Source organism: Rhineura floridana, chromosome 2, assembly GCF_030035675.1.
Source record: "Rhineura floridana isolate rRhiFlo1 chromosome 2, rRhiFlo1.hap2, whole genome shotgun sequence".
Lineage (NCBI taxonomy): Eukaryota > Metazoa > Chordata > Lepidosauria > Squamata > Rhineuridae > Rhineura > Rhineura floridana.
The window spans coordinates 94,222,450-94,237,056 of record NC_084481.1 but is presented as its reverse complement, the minus strand read 5'-3'; the positions used below and the strand labels follow the sequence as shown (position 1 = coordinate 94,237,056).

At 46.1% G+C, this 14,607-nt stretch overlaps 2 protein-coding genes across 4 annotated transcripts in view; one reads left to right on the top strand and one right to left on the bottom strand.

The window, feature by feature from the left end:
- Positions 1-3,712: 3,712 nt before the first annotated feature.
- Positions 3,713-5,366, top strand: LOC133378212 (uncharacterized). The gene is made up of 2 exons (XM_061613000.1): positions 3,713-4,912; positions 5,280-5,366. Exons 1-2 carry the CDS (start codon positions 3,713-3,715, stop codon positions 5,364-5,366), a joined length of 1,287 nt encoding a protein of 428 aa, XP_061468984.1.
- A 4,610-nt stretch (positions 5,367-9,976) lies between these two features.
- The window catches only part of SLC4A3 (solute carrier family 4 member 3), a 66,111-nt gene continuing 61,480 nt past the window's right edge, over positions 9,977-14,607 (bottom strand). For all 3 annotated transcript variants that reach the window (XM_061609436.1, XM_061609435.1, XM_061609437.1), the window contains 4 exons: positions 13,629-13,882; positions 13,126-13,295; positions 12,666-12,839; positions 9,977-12,328 (listed from right to left, as the gene is read on the bottom strand). In XM_061609436.1, coding sequence (XP_061465420.1) covers positions 12,251-12,328; positions 12,666-12,839; positions 13,126-13,295; positions 13,629-13,882 — 676 coding nt within the window. In that variant the 3' untranslated portion in view covers positions 9,977-12,250. The remainder of the gene's footprint in view (positions 12,329-12,665; positions 12,840-13,125; positions 13,296-13,628; positions 13,883-14,607) is intronic.

The following is a 14,607-nucleotide window of genomic DNA, read 5'->3' as shown; positions in this document are numbered from 1 at the left end:
GTGAGCAACCTCAGGCCCAGAAATCTAATGCCACTCTTTATCCCCTCTATCTGGCCCTTGGAGCTGATCCCAGGCCATGCCCCTCACCAGCCCTGTTCCATGTCCTCCCTGAGTGCTTTTACCTGGTTGGAATGTGTCCTTAAACTGTGGGGATGCCTGTTGCTGGCCTGGATAGGAGAGAGAGAGAGAGAGAGAGAGAGAGAGAGAGAGAGAGAGAGAGTAAACCTCTACCTTTTGTGTGGCTGGAATGAAGCCTACTGTACAAAGATGAGTCATAAGAACCTAAGAAGAGCCCTGCTGGATCATGCCAGTGGCCCATCTAGTCCAGCATCCTGTTCTCACAGTGGCCAACCAGGGGCCTGGGGGAAGCCCGCAAGCAGGACCCGAGTGCAAGAACACTCTCCCCTCCCGAGGCTTCCGGCAACTGGTTTTCAGAAGCATGCTGCCTCTGACTAGGGTGGCACAGCACAGCCATCATGGCTAGTAGCCATTGACAGCCTTACTCTTATTATTATTATTATTTTATTCAATTTCTATACCGCCCACAGCCAACAGCTCTCTGGGCGGTGAACAGCATAAATTTAAAATACAATATGATAAAATCACATACTCTTATTCTGCCCACCTTTGCCGCTTGTCCATGCCCATCACTGGCACACACAACCCGAAGTTTGCACATGAAGTAATGTGAACCTTCAGCTGAAAAAGGCTCCTCACTTTATTTATTTATTTATTGTATTTATATACCGCCCCATAGCCAAAGCTCTCTGGGCGGTTTACAGTCTCTGCTAGAGACACTAATCAGCCAGAGACCATTCACTGCCCCTGGAGGGCATCACTGTCAAAAGACTGCACTAGGCGCCCATTTTGTCAGAGAGCCTGCTCTGGTGCTACTTGCTGGTCAAAGGCCCCTCCCGTCCCCCTTGTCTTCACCAAGTAAGTAATAAATCAGCTCCCCACAGTGTTTGTGCTATGCTGCTGTTTTGGGATGTTGATTCTTAACAGACACATATCATTTCCCCTTTTTAGAAATCCCAGACATATTAGCACTTCCCTGATACCAGCCCCTGGAGAGCATTTCTTCATTTGCATGCAATAATGTAGTGGCAAATTCAGAAGTGCAGGGTCTCTTCATGATAGTTACAGCCACGCTCCCTCACAGCCACACCCCTTCTAAGATTATATAACCTTCTAAGATTATAAAACAATCTGTCCAGGCTTGAATACTGCTTTCTGCTTTTCTGTTCTTGTTAATGCCTTCTCCCAAAACAACAGATGTTCCTAGGAGCTGATCAGCATGAAAGGAGAGTGTGTTGGCTACTGAGAAGAGTCTTCTCAGTAGATGACTCACTTCCTTTCACTTCAGTCAGGGAAGCATGTTATAATCTTTTCAGCAGCCATCACACTCCCCTTTCATGCTGATTGACTCATAAGGTGCTGGAGTTCCCTTCTGGGACCTAGCTCCTAAAAAAGTAAAGGGTCTAAGATCCCCTGAGACCCTAGATGACCACACCCCCGTTTGCATGCCTGTTTTTTAAAACTGTACTTGATTTCCAGGAGACTCTTTGTTAAGCACTAGGCAAAAAGAAGATGTTGTGGCCCAAGACAGCGGAGAGTGGGGTGGGGTGAAGTGGTGAGGAAAAGACACATGTAGGCTACTCAGGTATGTGTTATGGGGAACTGATTCCAGTTTAGGAAATTTCCATATGATTTCCATCAGGCAAGAAGATAGAACCTCCTGGATTTCTCTAACTTGGGGCTTCACAGTGAGAAGCCCCATACAATTATTATTGTCTATTCTGATCAGGGAAGGCAGATCTTGATAGCAGGGTTCTGTGATATTCCTACAAGGGAATTATCACCTTGGCAGCAGTGCTAGTGGCTTCTTATCAGTTGAGCAATGTAATCCACTCCAGGTTTTAGTCCAAACTTTCAAGGAGCTGTCCAAGGTGCTGAAACTAAGGTGGACCTAGGTTTCAGCACCTTGGACAGCTCCTTGAAAGTTGGGGCTGAAACCTGGAGCGGATTCCACTGCCCCACTGACATGGAGCCACTAGGCACCACTGCACCTTGGTATGCTGCTAAAGGTTAGGGATTATGGGAGTTGTAGTCCAGCAACTCCTGGAAGCACCAGATTCCCCATCCCTGCTGTATGGAATAGGTGAGTCTTATCAAACTACTACTGCTATGACACACATCACCTTCTAATCCAGAAGTAGCTAACCTGTGGCCCTCCAGATATTGTTGGACTACCAACTCAGCTCCAGTCAGCATGGCCAGGGATTCAAAGAAGATGGGAACTGTAAGCTAAAACATCTGGAGGTCAACTGGTTGGGCAAGGCTGGGCTACGTTAACCCTGTCTGTACTCACTTGCCCCACATGGTTATGAAGTGGCTATTTTAAAAGCCCTTTAAAGAGTTGTAACAGATGGGTTCAGGGTCCAAAGTGCTTTGGACCTGAAGCAACCCCACTGTCCCGATACAGGCACCAGTGAGTGCTACTTGCAAGTACTACACTATTGGAAAGCTGACCCCAACAGCAAGAGTCAAGATTTTATATATACAGCTTTCCAGACTGATCCTATGGATGTTTGCTCAGAAGGATGTCCCACTTAGGGATGTGAAGGCCCGGGGGGGGGGGACAATCAGAAACTTTTAGGGGGGGAAACATTTCTGAGGATTTTCCAAGCCTTTTCTCATCCTACTCACTTCAATGGGTATTATTCACATGTAAGTTTCTATGTGGCATTGCAGCCTCAGGAGTGATTAAGAAGAGTACATTTTTATAACTTCAGTTTGTTCCACAGGGATGTGGAAAAACTCTTTTTTTAATGCTAAAGGAGCCTTGTCCTCCTTGGCATCTAGTCGCTGTCCCTTGTTAGCACTGGTGCTGGAATCTCTCTTATTCCCAGTCCTCCTTGCTAGTGTGACTAGCTTATGTCAGTTGAAGGTTTTGCCCTGCTGATTATGGGTAACAACATAAAGACTGAGTTTCCCTCCTGCCAGTCAGTGCTGAGAGCGAGTCCCAACATGCTGTGTCCATGGCAAAGGGTGTTTATTTGTCCCTCTGTGCAGTGCAATGTAACCTAGTTGTTCTTCCTGTAGATGCCCAACTCTTCCTGGAGGTGGTAAGTTCCCGACTGCAGAGAGTAACAGGGGCTGCGGAGGAAGTTTGAGATAAAGGGAAACTACTTTTCATACAGAGACCTGGGTGGGGGAGTGACACCTCATTGGACCACATAGGCTTCTGTGTCTTGGTACTTACTGTAGACACATTAACCCTCTGACATGAAGGTTACAACTTCCAGTGGAGTAACTATGTTAGTCTGTTGCAGCAAAAATAACAGTGGTAATAAGCTTTGGTGGACTAGAGTTCATCTCATCAAATGCATGAAGTGTTATCCTCAGTTGATGTGATTGTATCTACACACAGGTGTAAAGGAAAATTCTACGTAGTGAATTGTTACAGATTGTACTTTTTGCATTTCATTACCATTTGACTCAACTGTTACAATTTCTCTCTCTCCATAAGCTTACGCATACGGACGTGCACACATCTCTTTTTTTGTTTTACATGAAGATTGTTTTTTTCTGTTCATGATCTCGTGCCTTTAACAACAGCAGCAATAGAGAAAACTTTGCCTGCTGAGTTTCTTTTCCCAGCCTATCTAAACATTTCTCACTCTGACTTCACAGGCTGCTGCTGGCATCCATGGACGCCTTGTACACTGCTCTCCGAGATCAGATCCAGTCCTTTGAGGAACACATAAGAAGTTGCCAGCAAGCTTTTGACATTGACACGCTTTACAATGTGTTGCTGCTGCTGCTCCCTGAAGATGGTGTTGCCAGTGATATTCAGAGCCTTGAGCAGCTGGAAATGCTTGTTGAGTCCAGTGAGTGGGATGGACAGGATATAGTGAAGATTACTGTTGGCTGCAATAAGTGTGACATTACGGGCTACATCTCCTGGTTTGTCTCTTATGTGAGGTACCTGGGCTCTTTGAAAGAGGCATTTGACACCAAGGTTGTGTTTCCATTGTGTGAAAATCTGTACGTCAATGATGACTTGCTGGATGCTTTGACCTTTGAATGCAGGGAAGGACATGGCCTTCATACCACAGTATCTGTTGCACGTACAGCCAAGCTGTTGTTTGCTCTCAGGAGGAAATGGGCATTGCTCCTGAAAAGGGGCACGATTAATGAACAAGCTTTCAGCACCCAAAGCTGGCTTGATGTGCAGGGCTTTCCTAATGCCCATCCCTTTGGGAAGGTCCTGAGGCTGGTTCCTGACCTCTTTTACAAGAGCTTGGCTACTGCTGAGCTTGCCAGACAGTGGGTGGAATGTCATGCCAACAGACACAGCTCCCATCCAGTGTACTCAGATCTAGGCTCAACCAAGAGATACAAAGAGAAAGGACTAGCCATGGGCAGCTTGGAACATCACTGGTACAGTGTTCCCCTTGGGTTACCCAAGACCCAGTATGACTACAAGAAGGTTTGGCCACAGCCCAAAACCACCACCACCAGCAGATGCACCAACAATGGGGGCACCTGCATGAGAACTGCCAGCCAGGAAAGTAATAAGCTGCATGAGACCCATGGGGAGCTCATGTCCCTGCTCTGGCGGGAAGAACGTTCTTGGACACTGGAATCAGAGATTCAGGAGGTAAAACAGAGAATTTCCAGCCTGCAGCTTCAGCAGGTGGCTAAAGAAAGGGAGATGGAAGCCCTTGAGCACCAACTGGAGAAAGACAACTGGAATCCGTCCAGCATGCAACGCCAAACACTTCTCTGTGAGCTGGATGCCTTAGGGAGACAGCTTAGGCTGGAGGAATACCGCAAGAGCATCCTGCAAGGTGACTGGCTGCTAGAGTTGGAGGTCAGGCCAGTCCTTATGCGACCAATAAATACAGTAAGAAGCTAGGAGGCTAACAAATTGTGGAACCCAATGGTGGGCAGTTTGCTGCCAGCCCAGGAACTGATGGCGCTAGTTCCCTTGCTGCACAAAAGTGGTGGGCCTGTGGCTGTGTGGAACTGGGTCCTGGGTAGAACCCAAAGGTGATGGGCTAAGGGGTGCAGAGGGAGAGCACTGATGGTCCCTCTCATATGATAGCAGTGATCTTGGGCCAAATGATAGAAAAATTTGATACCCTTTGATAGATGAAGATGCTACCTATAGGAGGAGGGAAGGGGCAGTTCTAAGTCACTCACTTCTGCTGGGCATGCAGGAGCCACTGTCCGAATGTTTAATGTAATTCATCTTCTTGTCTGTCTTCCAGTTGCAGGAACGCTGCCAGGTGCTTGCACAGCTGTTGCAGGATAGGGAAGAGGCTTCCCCAGATCTTCAGTCAGCCAATGGGATATAAGCGTACTCTTTCCATACACTTTGTGGGGTGGGAAGGTCTGAACAGATTTCTGGTTCCTGAGAACAAAGAAGGCTGTAGGCTTCAATAATCTTGGCAACAGAGACTTTATTTGGGATAAATTCTTCTGTTGGGTTGCCCCCCTCCTAAATGAAAACAGACTTGCATCTGGCTGCATCACACAGCATACCACTCCAGTTCTAGCTTCTATTAGGTTGACTACTGCAATGAGTTCTAATTGGGGCTGCCATTGATGACTGCTTGGAAGCTGCAGAACATAGTGACCCATCTCTTGTCACTGGGAGCATATTACATCACTGCTCCAGCATTGGGACTGGGTTTCTATGATCCTGTGGGCACAATTCAGAGCACTGGTTTTAAACTGTAAAGTTCTAAAAGATTTGGGACTCACATCCCTAAAGGTTGCCTCTTCCCCAGGGTCCTATCATTATGAGATTAACCTAACAATACTATCTGGGTACTATAGTTGGATAACAAGAGTTCACACTGGGATTTTTCAGCAATTGCCTGACATTAATGGAACTCTGTCTTGTTGCAGAATCACTAAAACCTAAGCTTGAACAGTTATTTGGAAGCATTGTAAAGCCTTTTTAACTGAAGTAGCTTTGGGAGACAGGATTAAGAGAGCAAGGATTTCTAATACTTTTTTTTTTACTCTTCAATTTGTTTTACGGTTTAGGACAGAGCAGGTTATATATTAAATTACTAAATAAAACAATTAAGCACACTGTTTGTTTTGTTGGTGAAGATAGTTCAGATGAATCCATATTGTCCCATAGCCTGCAAAGGAAGCCCCTTCCAAACCCAAACTAGATGATAGTCTAGTTTGATTTTAAACTGCCTACAGTTTAAGGTAAGGTGGATGCAAGTCAGAACTGTTAACTTCAGTGGGGGTGTAGATAGCTGTGGCTCGCACAGCATAAGGCACTGTTCCACTATAGGGGAACTACACCACAACCAGGGATGCTGTGGTTCATTCACCTAGGGTAGCCAACTTTCTTTTATAATTGGGACACTGTTTTTACACACACATACACTGATAGGAGAGGGAGAATGAATTGTTCAGTTGTTTGGGTTTCCATACGCTAGGGTCGTGAAGCTGCTCTTAAAGCAGAACTGGTCACTTCCTTGGTGGGAAGTAAACATGGTGGGAAGTATCAGCCACCAAAAAGCTTTCCGATCAAGCAGAGGGAACTAAAACAGGAACCAGAAGTTGGGTGCTGAAGCTGACCAAATTTCAAATAAGAATCAGTCCCTGGTGTTGATGAAATCAGGCATGACTTGAAGTCATGATAGTCAGGATACCTAATGCTGAGGGTACATAAGGACACACATTGCTGATGGAGTGCAGTCACAACTGGCTACTCACATTTGTAGCCTTGGGGTGCTCCTGGAGCTACTGCTGCATCCGGAGCTCCAGAGGTGCAGTGGTGGCCAGAAGTACTTTTCACTGATCCTGTCTGAGAAGGCTACCACCTTTTCTGTTGTAATTAGACATCACAATTAAAGTTATTGTGCACACTGGCTAAGAATGTGACATGAGAAGCCCTTGGCTCAAATCTCATCTGAGCTACAGACTAAGGCTGCAATCCGATACACACTTACCTGGGAGTAAGTCTCATTGAACCCAATGGAGCATACTTCTGAGTAGACATGTATTGGATTGCAGCCTTAGTACGTAGCTTTAAGCAAGTCACCATCTCTTAGTTCAGGGATGGAGAACCTGTGGCTCTTCAGATGTTGTTGGACTCCAACTCTCATTAACCCAAGTCAGCATGGCCAATGGTCAGGAATGGTGGAAACTGCCATTCTGGCCTAGAAGGCCACAGGTTCCTTACACGTTCAAGTCTGTAATATGGAGTCAGTAATATTGATATCTTACAGGGCTGTTAAAAGGCATAGTTAGATATGTGAAATGTTCTGATCAGCTGAAAAGCACTACATGTATGCAAAATAGTAATATAACCTCAAGACAAATATTAAATCTGCCCTTGATGATAGCTTGAAAGCTGTTTCACCAGCCTCTTCCCTGACCAGCTTTTTCCACCAAGAAAGAGTTCTTTCTTTTCAAGAAGATATCAGAGCAGAGCCTTTTCTAGCACAGCCCAGATGCTTGGGGGGAAAGGATTGACTACAGAATGTGTTCCTGCAGGTGTTTATGAATAAAATATTTTGTGGAAACATATTTGTTTAGAATGGAACTGCATTTTACAAGCATATATAACAGAACTCAGATGGTTGCTTCTGTTAGGAAAAAACAGCTTCCAGAAAGTGGAATGGAGAAGCAGTACAGGAGGGACCCTTTGCCCTTCTCTTGTCCACTGCTTTTCTGCTGCAGCTCCTGCCTCCAAACTGCTTCCTGCCATCGCCACTTGCAGGATTCCAGATGTGGGTATCTCTCTTTTTCCTTGCAAGAAGTAGCCTCCTTTGTTTTGTTACATGTGTCCATATGTAATGTAAAAAAATCCGGCTTGAAACATGCAATTTAGGCTAAGGGATGATTTGATGTCACTTTTGGCTCCATAGTGTGAGCTTGGTATGTTTTGAATTTTACCTAAGTTTATAGTGTCTTGTTTTGTAAGGGCATGTATTTGTATTTTGCCTGACCCCCAACTGTGTAAAACTGTGTTGCAACTGTTTTTGCTTGCTTGGAGAGAAGACCATTGCACAGAGAAAGAGCACATACTCTACATATTCCAGGTTCCTCTCCAGTTAAAGGATGTCAAAATTGCAGCCCTGAGAAAGATCCCACTGAGATCCAGAAAAGACACTGCCAGTCAAAGGTGACAATTCTGAGCTAGATAGACCAATGGTCTGACTCTGTATAAGACAGGTGCAGGGAACTTTTGGCCTTCCAGATGTTGCTGAACTACAACTCCCATCATCCTGTGCTGGCAAGTTTGCTGCAAGCCTATAAACCTGAGAGATGCTCTCCCAGCATGGTCTATATGATTTTTAAAATGGCTTCAGTTTGGTTAGTTTTGCAAAGAGGCTGCTTGAGATCTGCAGGAAAAAGTAGCTGAAAGAGTTATGGTTGCCATCTCAACGGAGAGGATGTTGCCAGTTATATGCACATGCAATTGTAAAAGTTTGGCCTTCAGGAGAGGAGCCCATTGTTCAAATCTTATCAAGCTAGCTACAAAGTGAATGCCACCACCTGCCTTCACAAAAGAAAAGCCTATAACAATGACCATACGACTCATAAATGTATGGAAATTAAGGAAAGATACCTGCCTGATCCAATAAATTCTGCATTCTCCTTTGAGGCTTTTGTCCAGAAAGGTATAAAAACTGGGCTCCTTGAACCATTCTGGTTCTGGGCTCTGGTTGCCCAGTTCCACTATAAATCATCTGCTGAGTAGCTTTTCTATTCAGTCATTAAGTTCCACTCTGCTGAATATCACTTTGCTTGAAAACACCTGCTGAATCACTTAGCCAGCCAGAACATAGGGGTCTGACTCCCCTGCTTTTCCTTCACCATCTTTGGACCCCTGCCTGCTGAAACAGAGGTCACTGCTTGCTGCAGCTGATTCAAAAGCCATTTTCAGGGCTCAGCTACTTTTCCTGCTTTCTCCTGAACCTTTGCTAGCCAAAGCAGAGATCCAAGAAGCCATTTCAGGGCCTGCCTGCTGCATTTGCCATTTCCCTGCCTGACCCAGGAGTTTCAGTGTGATCCACTTCAGATTGCCCACCAGGGCTGGGAAAGATATGCCTTGCTCTCTATCTTGTCTTCTGGAGGTCCTTTCCCTACAAATTGTAGCCTCCACATCTGCTTCCTCTGCCTATCTTTGTCTGTGTTTGAGTTTCAGAGGCCAGTCTCTGGTCTTCCCTGCCCAGCTGTGCGTGACTGAGGCCTAGTCTGCAAAGTGAGTCCAGAGAGAGAGAAAGGGCAGGTTAGTGTGCCTTCCTCAATTGTGCTGAACTCAACCCATCTCCTCTTATGCCTTCATGTGTGTGTATGTCGAGTGTGCGTGTTAATTTAGTTATGATTAAGATTGTTTAAGTTCCTCACGCATATTGTCACTGAGCTACCCCCATTGATGCTAACAGATAAGTATTGTTGCTGGGCTGTTTCCACTGAGGTTTTAAATGCATATATTTTGATTCTGTATGTGTATGCTCAATAAATATCCCCATGTTTAAGACCTGTGTGAATGTAAATTACTGGGTAAATCTGCCAAGACACACTATTGCCAGTTCTACAGATCCTAATTCACAAGATTCCTAGAATGTGTAAATGTGAAACACGTGTCTACAGAGGAGTCAACATCCTGGCCATGACCAGAGCTGATGGGAGGTGTAGTTCAGCAACATTTGGAAGGCCAAAGGTTTCCTATTCCTAGTATAAGGCAACATCATTTGTCAACGCTGGTCTGAGGCTCAAGAAATGAAAGAGCTTCCAAGGACAGGGGTGTGGAGGCACATCTTGCCAACTATATCTCTAGACAATGCAGCTAAGAATACATGCATACATGTCATATTGGGAAGGACCCACCATACAATTCTATCTGAGTGGCTGTTCCTTTGCTGAGTTGTTTACATCTGGTACTGAGAACAAGAATACAGGCACAACGTTCCAGTGAAGGGTTTTATTGGTGCAGCCATATCCATTCCTATTACATTCAGGTGAATCGTAATGCACACAGGCAGCATACCAGGGACTTTGCCCCAACAGGTTAGGTTTCCTAATCCTGGCTACCCAGGGCACAATGGAGGTCACTGTGTGTGGGTGGGGCAGGCTAGCAGGCAGCTGGGAATGAGTAGAGGAATACATATGGCCTCATAACTATCCAGCCATCAGCAGGCAGCCCCTGAGGTAGGTGGGGAGGGACAGCCTCCATTTAATAGACAGGGAGCAGGCAATGGCCCAGAGTGGTACCATGAGCCAAACTCTTAAGCCACGTGGTTCTAGGCCCGGCTACAGGAGGAGTCATGGCTGGCACTTTTGCTCACCCCATTATTCCATATACATAATCTAATAAACAGATTTACAGAACAGGACATCGCAGTTCACTACAGCCCGCGTGGTGACCCCATGAGAGAGTAGCTCCTCTGGATTCTTGCACTGATGGTGTTTGTGCATGTGCTCAACCCCATGGAATGCACCGCCTGTGCAGTGCCCAGGACTGGTATATGCCATTCACCAATGAAGAGCAAGGGAGTATTCTGTGTCTAAAAATTCAGATTCAGGGACTGAAACAGAGACATATTTTGTGCAGTTTGGTCCCATCCCAAAATCTGAATTTTCTTTATATGGCAGTTAAAGGGAAATATGAAAGTAGCAGGTTCTAAGAGTACAAGGCAGCTGCTGGTGGCAGGGGTGTGGTGTGTGAGAGCTTGAGGAAGAGCTGGGGGAAGTCCAAGAATTGGAAGCCATTGGCTTGAAGTGTCAAGGGATGAATGAAGAGAAAGCTCAAGTGCTATAGAGGGCTCATACAATACAACGGCTCCATGCCACAGTTGTGGATTACCTCAACTCCAGAGCCATCCCCATTCCGGTTGTTTAGGGCAGGCTATTGGTGGCCTCTCTGGAGACTTGACTGTGGTGGTGAATCTTGCCCAAGATGGGGCAAATGCCAGGCATGAATGAGAAATGCAATAACTAAGCAGAGGATGGAGATTAGAGCAGGAGCTGTGAGGGGAGGGCTAGAGCAAGAAGCAAGATGAATCTTGAAATGCTGAAGAAGGAGGGTTGGAGGCTGACGCACAGTCTGATACAACAGGAAAAGCTTTTTATTCTGTGATCAGGCAAATACCAAAGGCCACGATGCTAGTGTCTATACCTGGCTTGGCCAATATAGAGGCTTTTTTTTTACTGCTTGCCTACTACACTGATGTTGGGAGTTCCTGTTTTCCACTGGGCCTGAAGAGAGCAGCGAGCCATGAGAGTGGTGTCAAATCTGGGTGATTTCCTGACTGTGAGGGGATCATACTGTCTTCATTCAATCATCAGTTGAGCTTGTTTCTGGTTTTCAGACTATATTGGCAAGTTTTACCTGCACTTCCTTTACCTGTATGAGTGGAGATCTACTTCACAAATCACTGTCTACTGTCTGGGCAACCTTTACACAGCCCTGAGAGATAGTGAGAACAGGCACAGTACCATGCACAGACACTTGTGGACATGGATATTACACGAGTGCCTGCATTATGTTTGCAAAGCAAATCAGGGCGGAGAAGGCCCTTCTTCACACACCCTGCAGTTTGCTGTCTTCAGCAACCATCACCACTATTCTGCAGATGGAAGAAGGGCAGAGCTTTCCATGGGCAGAAAATCTCAGCTAAGGGTATTATGCAGAACGGCATATGAACCACAGGCTGTTGAATGTTCATGCGTACAATCATGGGACTGAATAGCAAAGGTTCAACATAGAGACACCAGTCAGACTATGTGAAATCTCCCACCCCAGCAATCTGCTAGCTCTGCATGAATGCTGCCAGGCTTGGCATTTCGGGCAGTACCTAGTTGATCTTTGCCTTTGCCTTTGCCGGCCTGCTGCTGTTTTTCCTTTAGCAAAACTGAAGTCTGCTTGTCTCTGAGTGAAGGAGGCTGATAGAGCTGGCTAAAGTACCTACTCTGGCCTACACTTGGCACAGCACCAACACCAGCAAGGTCTGCTTAGGGGAAATGTGGCTGGTCCCATATTCTGTGTCTGTCCAGAAGGTGGTGTCTCTTGCTCTGCTTGGCCCAAGCCTCCCTTGTGGCCTGGAGCTTCCTGAAGGGCTGTGCCACAACTAGTTGGTCCAGGTCCACAATCCTTCCAAAGCAACTTCTGGTTGGTTCCTGTTCAAGGAGGGCATGAGGAAAGAAGGCTCATCACATGAAGCCAAGGAAGAACCAGGGCCAGTAGACACATGCCAACATCTCATACGGGCATGTGAAGCTCATTGTACTCATCCCTTCCATCTTCATCAAAGTTTGGTTCTGCATCCTCTGAGTCCAACTACAAGTAAGAGGGAAGGACAGAAGAAAGGAGTAAGCAGCCATTAAATAATTCAAGGCCATCTCTGCTTCAGAGCTGAGGCCTCAGTGAGTCTGGAAGCAGCTTTTGGTATCTCTGAGAAAATTCTCAATGTATGCCCAAAAATTGGTTCTCTGCTACTCCAGCACAGCAGAGAAGGTGACAGCAAAGCCTTTTGCTGTCCTGCTTCAAACATTCTATCATTAAAAAGTCCCAAGGTTGGAATAATTACCATTTGGATTCATCAAAGGCATGCACTTTAGACGAATGGCTGAATAAGGACTGGGACTCCCAGCATCAGGCAAAGTGGTTTGCTTACCGCTTTGAGTTCTCTCTCATGAAAAAAACGTGGCAGCAGGAATTGCCGCAGGGGAACTGTCATGATCAGGACAAATGGGAAAGCCAGCGATGCCACAGTGGATTTCACCACCCACAGCAGCACAATGCAGGCCAGCTGGATGCATGTGAAGAGGTTCATTCTCCATGTCTTCACCTAGGGGTAAGCCAGAACATGATGCACTCTTCTTTTGGCAGATCTATTTGTTAGCACTCAGCAAAGTACCAGACCTTTAATGCAATATTCCATTCTCTTCTCTGGAAGGATAGTCTACCATAAACCAGTGCAGGACACCAGCCAGTAAGTGGTTTCTTCCTCCCCATGCCAGACCAGCCAGCCAATGCATGGCCTTCCCCTGCACTTCCCCTCCCCTATTTTCAGGCCCAACTCGCCTTGCCACCCACTGGACTTATCCCCTCACCTTCACCCCTAATGCACCTACCTTAACAACATAAACATGATCAGGGTGGTGCTTGGATGGCATGAAGATGAGTAGGAGCCGCTCATAGAGCTGGATGCCAGTCAGTGATGTCACACCCATATACAGGAAAATCCCAAACAGGACAGCCAATGGGATCTGGCGCAATACATTCCCCATTACAATGGAGAGGCCTACAAGAGCAGGATACAATGTTGCATTCTCTTTCTCACACACAGATGCACCCATACTTGATGAGAATATGACAGTGCCTGGCACTGACACACATGTACACCCCTGTGACTATACAGAACAGAGCCTGGTACTCCTACAGATACTGCATGAGCCCACTAGCCTCACAGAGCCATGTGCCCACAAGCTCCAACCCCCCACCACAGTGTGCCACAAGCAGAGAGAGTCATTACACCGCAGGGAGCTGCCTGCAGAGCAAATCCAGATATCTCAATCAGATGAGCTAAGATACACACAACCACTTCAGAGAACAAGTTCCTCTGTGTGGACCTCACCAACAAGGCCAGCGATGAGCACTCCTGTCACTCGCTGCTCCTTCACTTCCTCAATCTTTGGCTTCTCACCAGGCGCAATGGCCTTGCTCATGACAGTGAGGGCGTTGACGTGGGTGATTGAGCGGACAGTAGCAGCTGTGAGCCAAGGCAGCCCAAAAAGGGCACAGAGCCCTCCCATTGTACCAATGAGCAGCAAATCAAGGTGGAAACCCGATCCCTTGATCAACTTCCGTTCCTTCTTGCTGACAATCAGGCTGCAAAGGAGAGGGGGGAGGGGGACAGAACACACATGAGTTTTAACAGCCAGCTGAACACTCTTCTGCTTTAGCAAGGGGAGCAGTGGCACAGGGTAAACATGGGGGCTGGGGGGGTTGTAGCAGCTCTTTCTAGTTGGAGACTTGGAAGAGAGTCAAGGAATGTGGGCAGTAAAGGGAACATGCAAGAAAAAGAATGTTCATCACATTGTAGAAAAGGCCTCCTGGGTGCTATGTAAACTACAGTCACTGGGAGCAGAGGGGAACCTTCTTGTGTAATGCAGATAGCAAGGACAAGTGAACTTAGGAGCTTTGTAGTCACACCCCCTCAGAAGGCTGCTCTGTCCATTCCCTTTATTCTGCCTTCTCATCCCCACCCACTGATTCCAGTTATTGCTAATGGGTGGTATTCAACTGAATAATAGCACTAGCGCAGGGATTAGTGCTAGTGCAATGTAGGATGTGCCAGAATGCCACCTAATTTGGATTTAGCACTGAATTTTTCATTAATTCATTTATTTGCTATAGTTGGAGATTGGATTTTTATGTAGTGATTTTCCATGGCTATTTTCAGAAACTGATTTTTTAAAATCTGCATTTAAAATATTGCAATTAATATTGATATTTACTTCAATTTACTGATTTCCTTTATCATTTCATTTCAAAATATTGTCATTTCCTTTAAAAATATTGAAATCAATATCAATTTTTTTCCGAGGGGAGGA

Coding starts and splice junctions, on each gene's coding strand:
- LOC133378212 (XM_061613000.1), top strand. CDS start 3,713: ATGGACGCCTTGTACACTGCTCTCCGAGATCAGATCCAGTCCTTTGAG. Junction 4,913..5,279: donor TTATGCGACCAATAAATACA/GTAAGAAGCTAG, acceptor TCTGTCTTCCAG/TTGCAGGAACGCTGCCAGGT.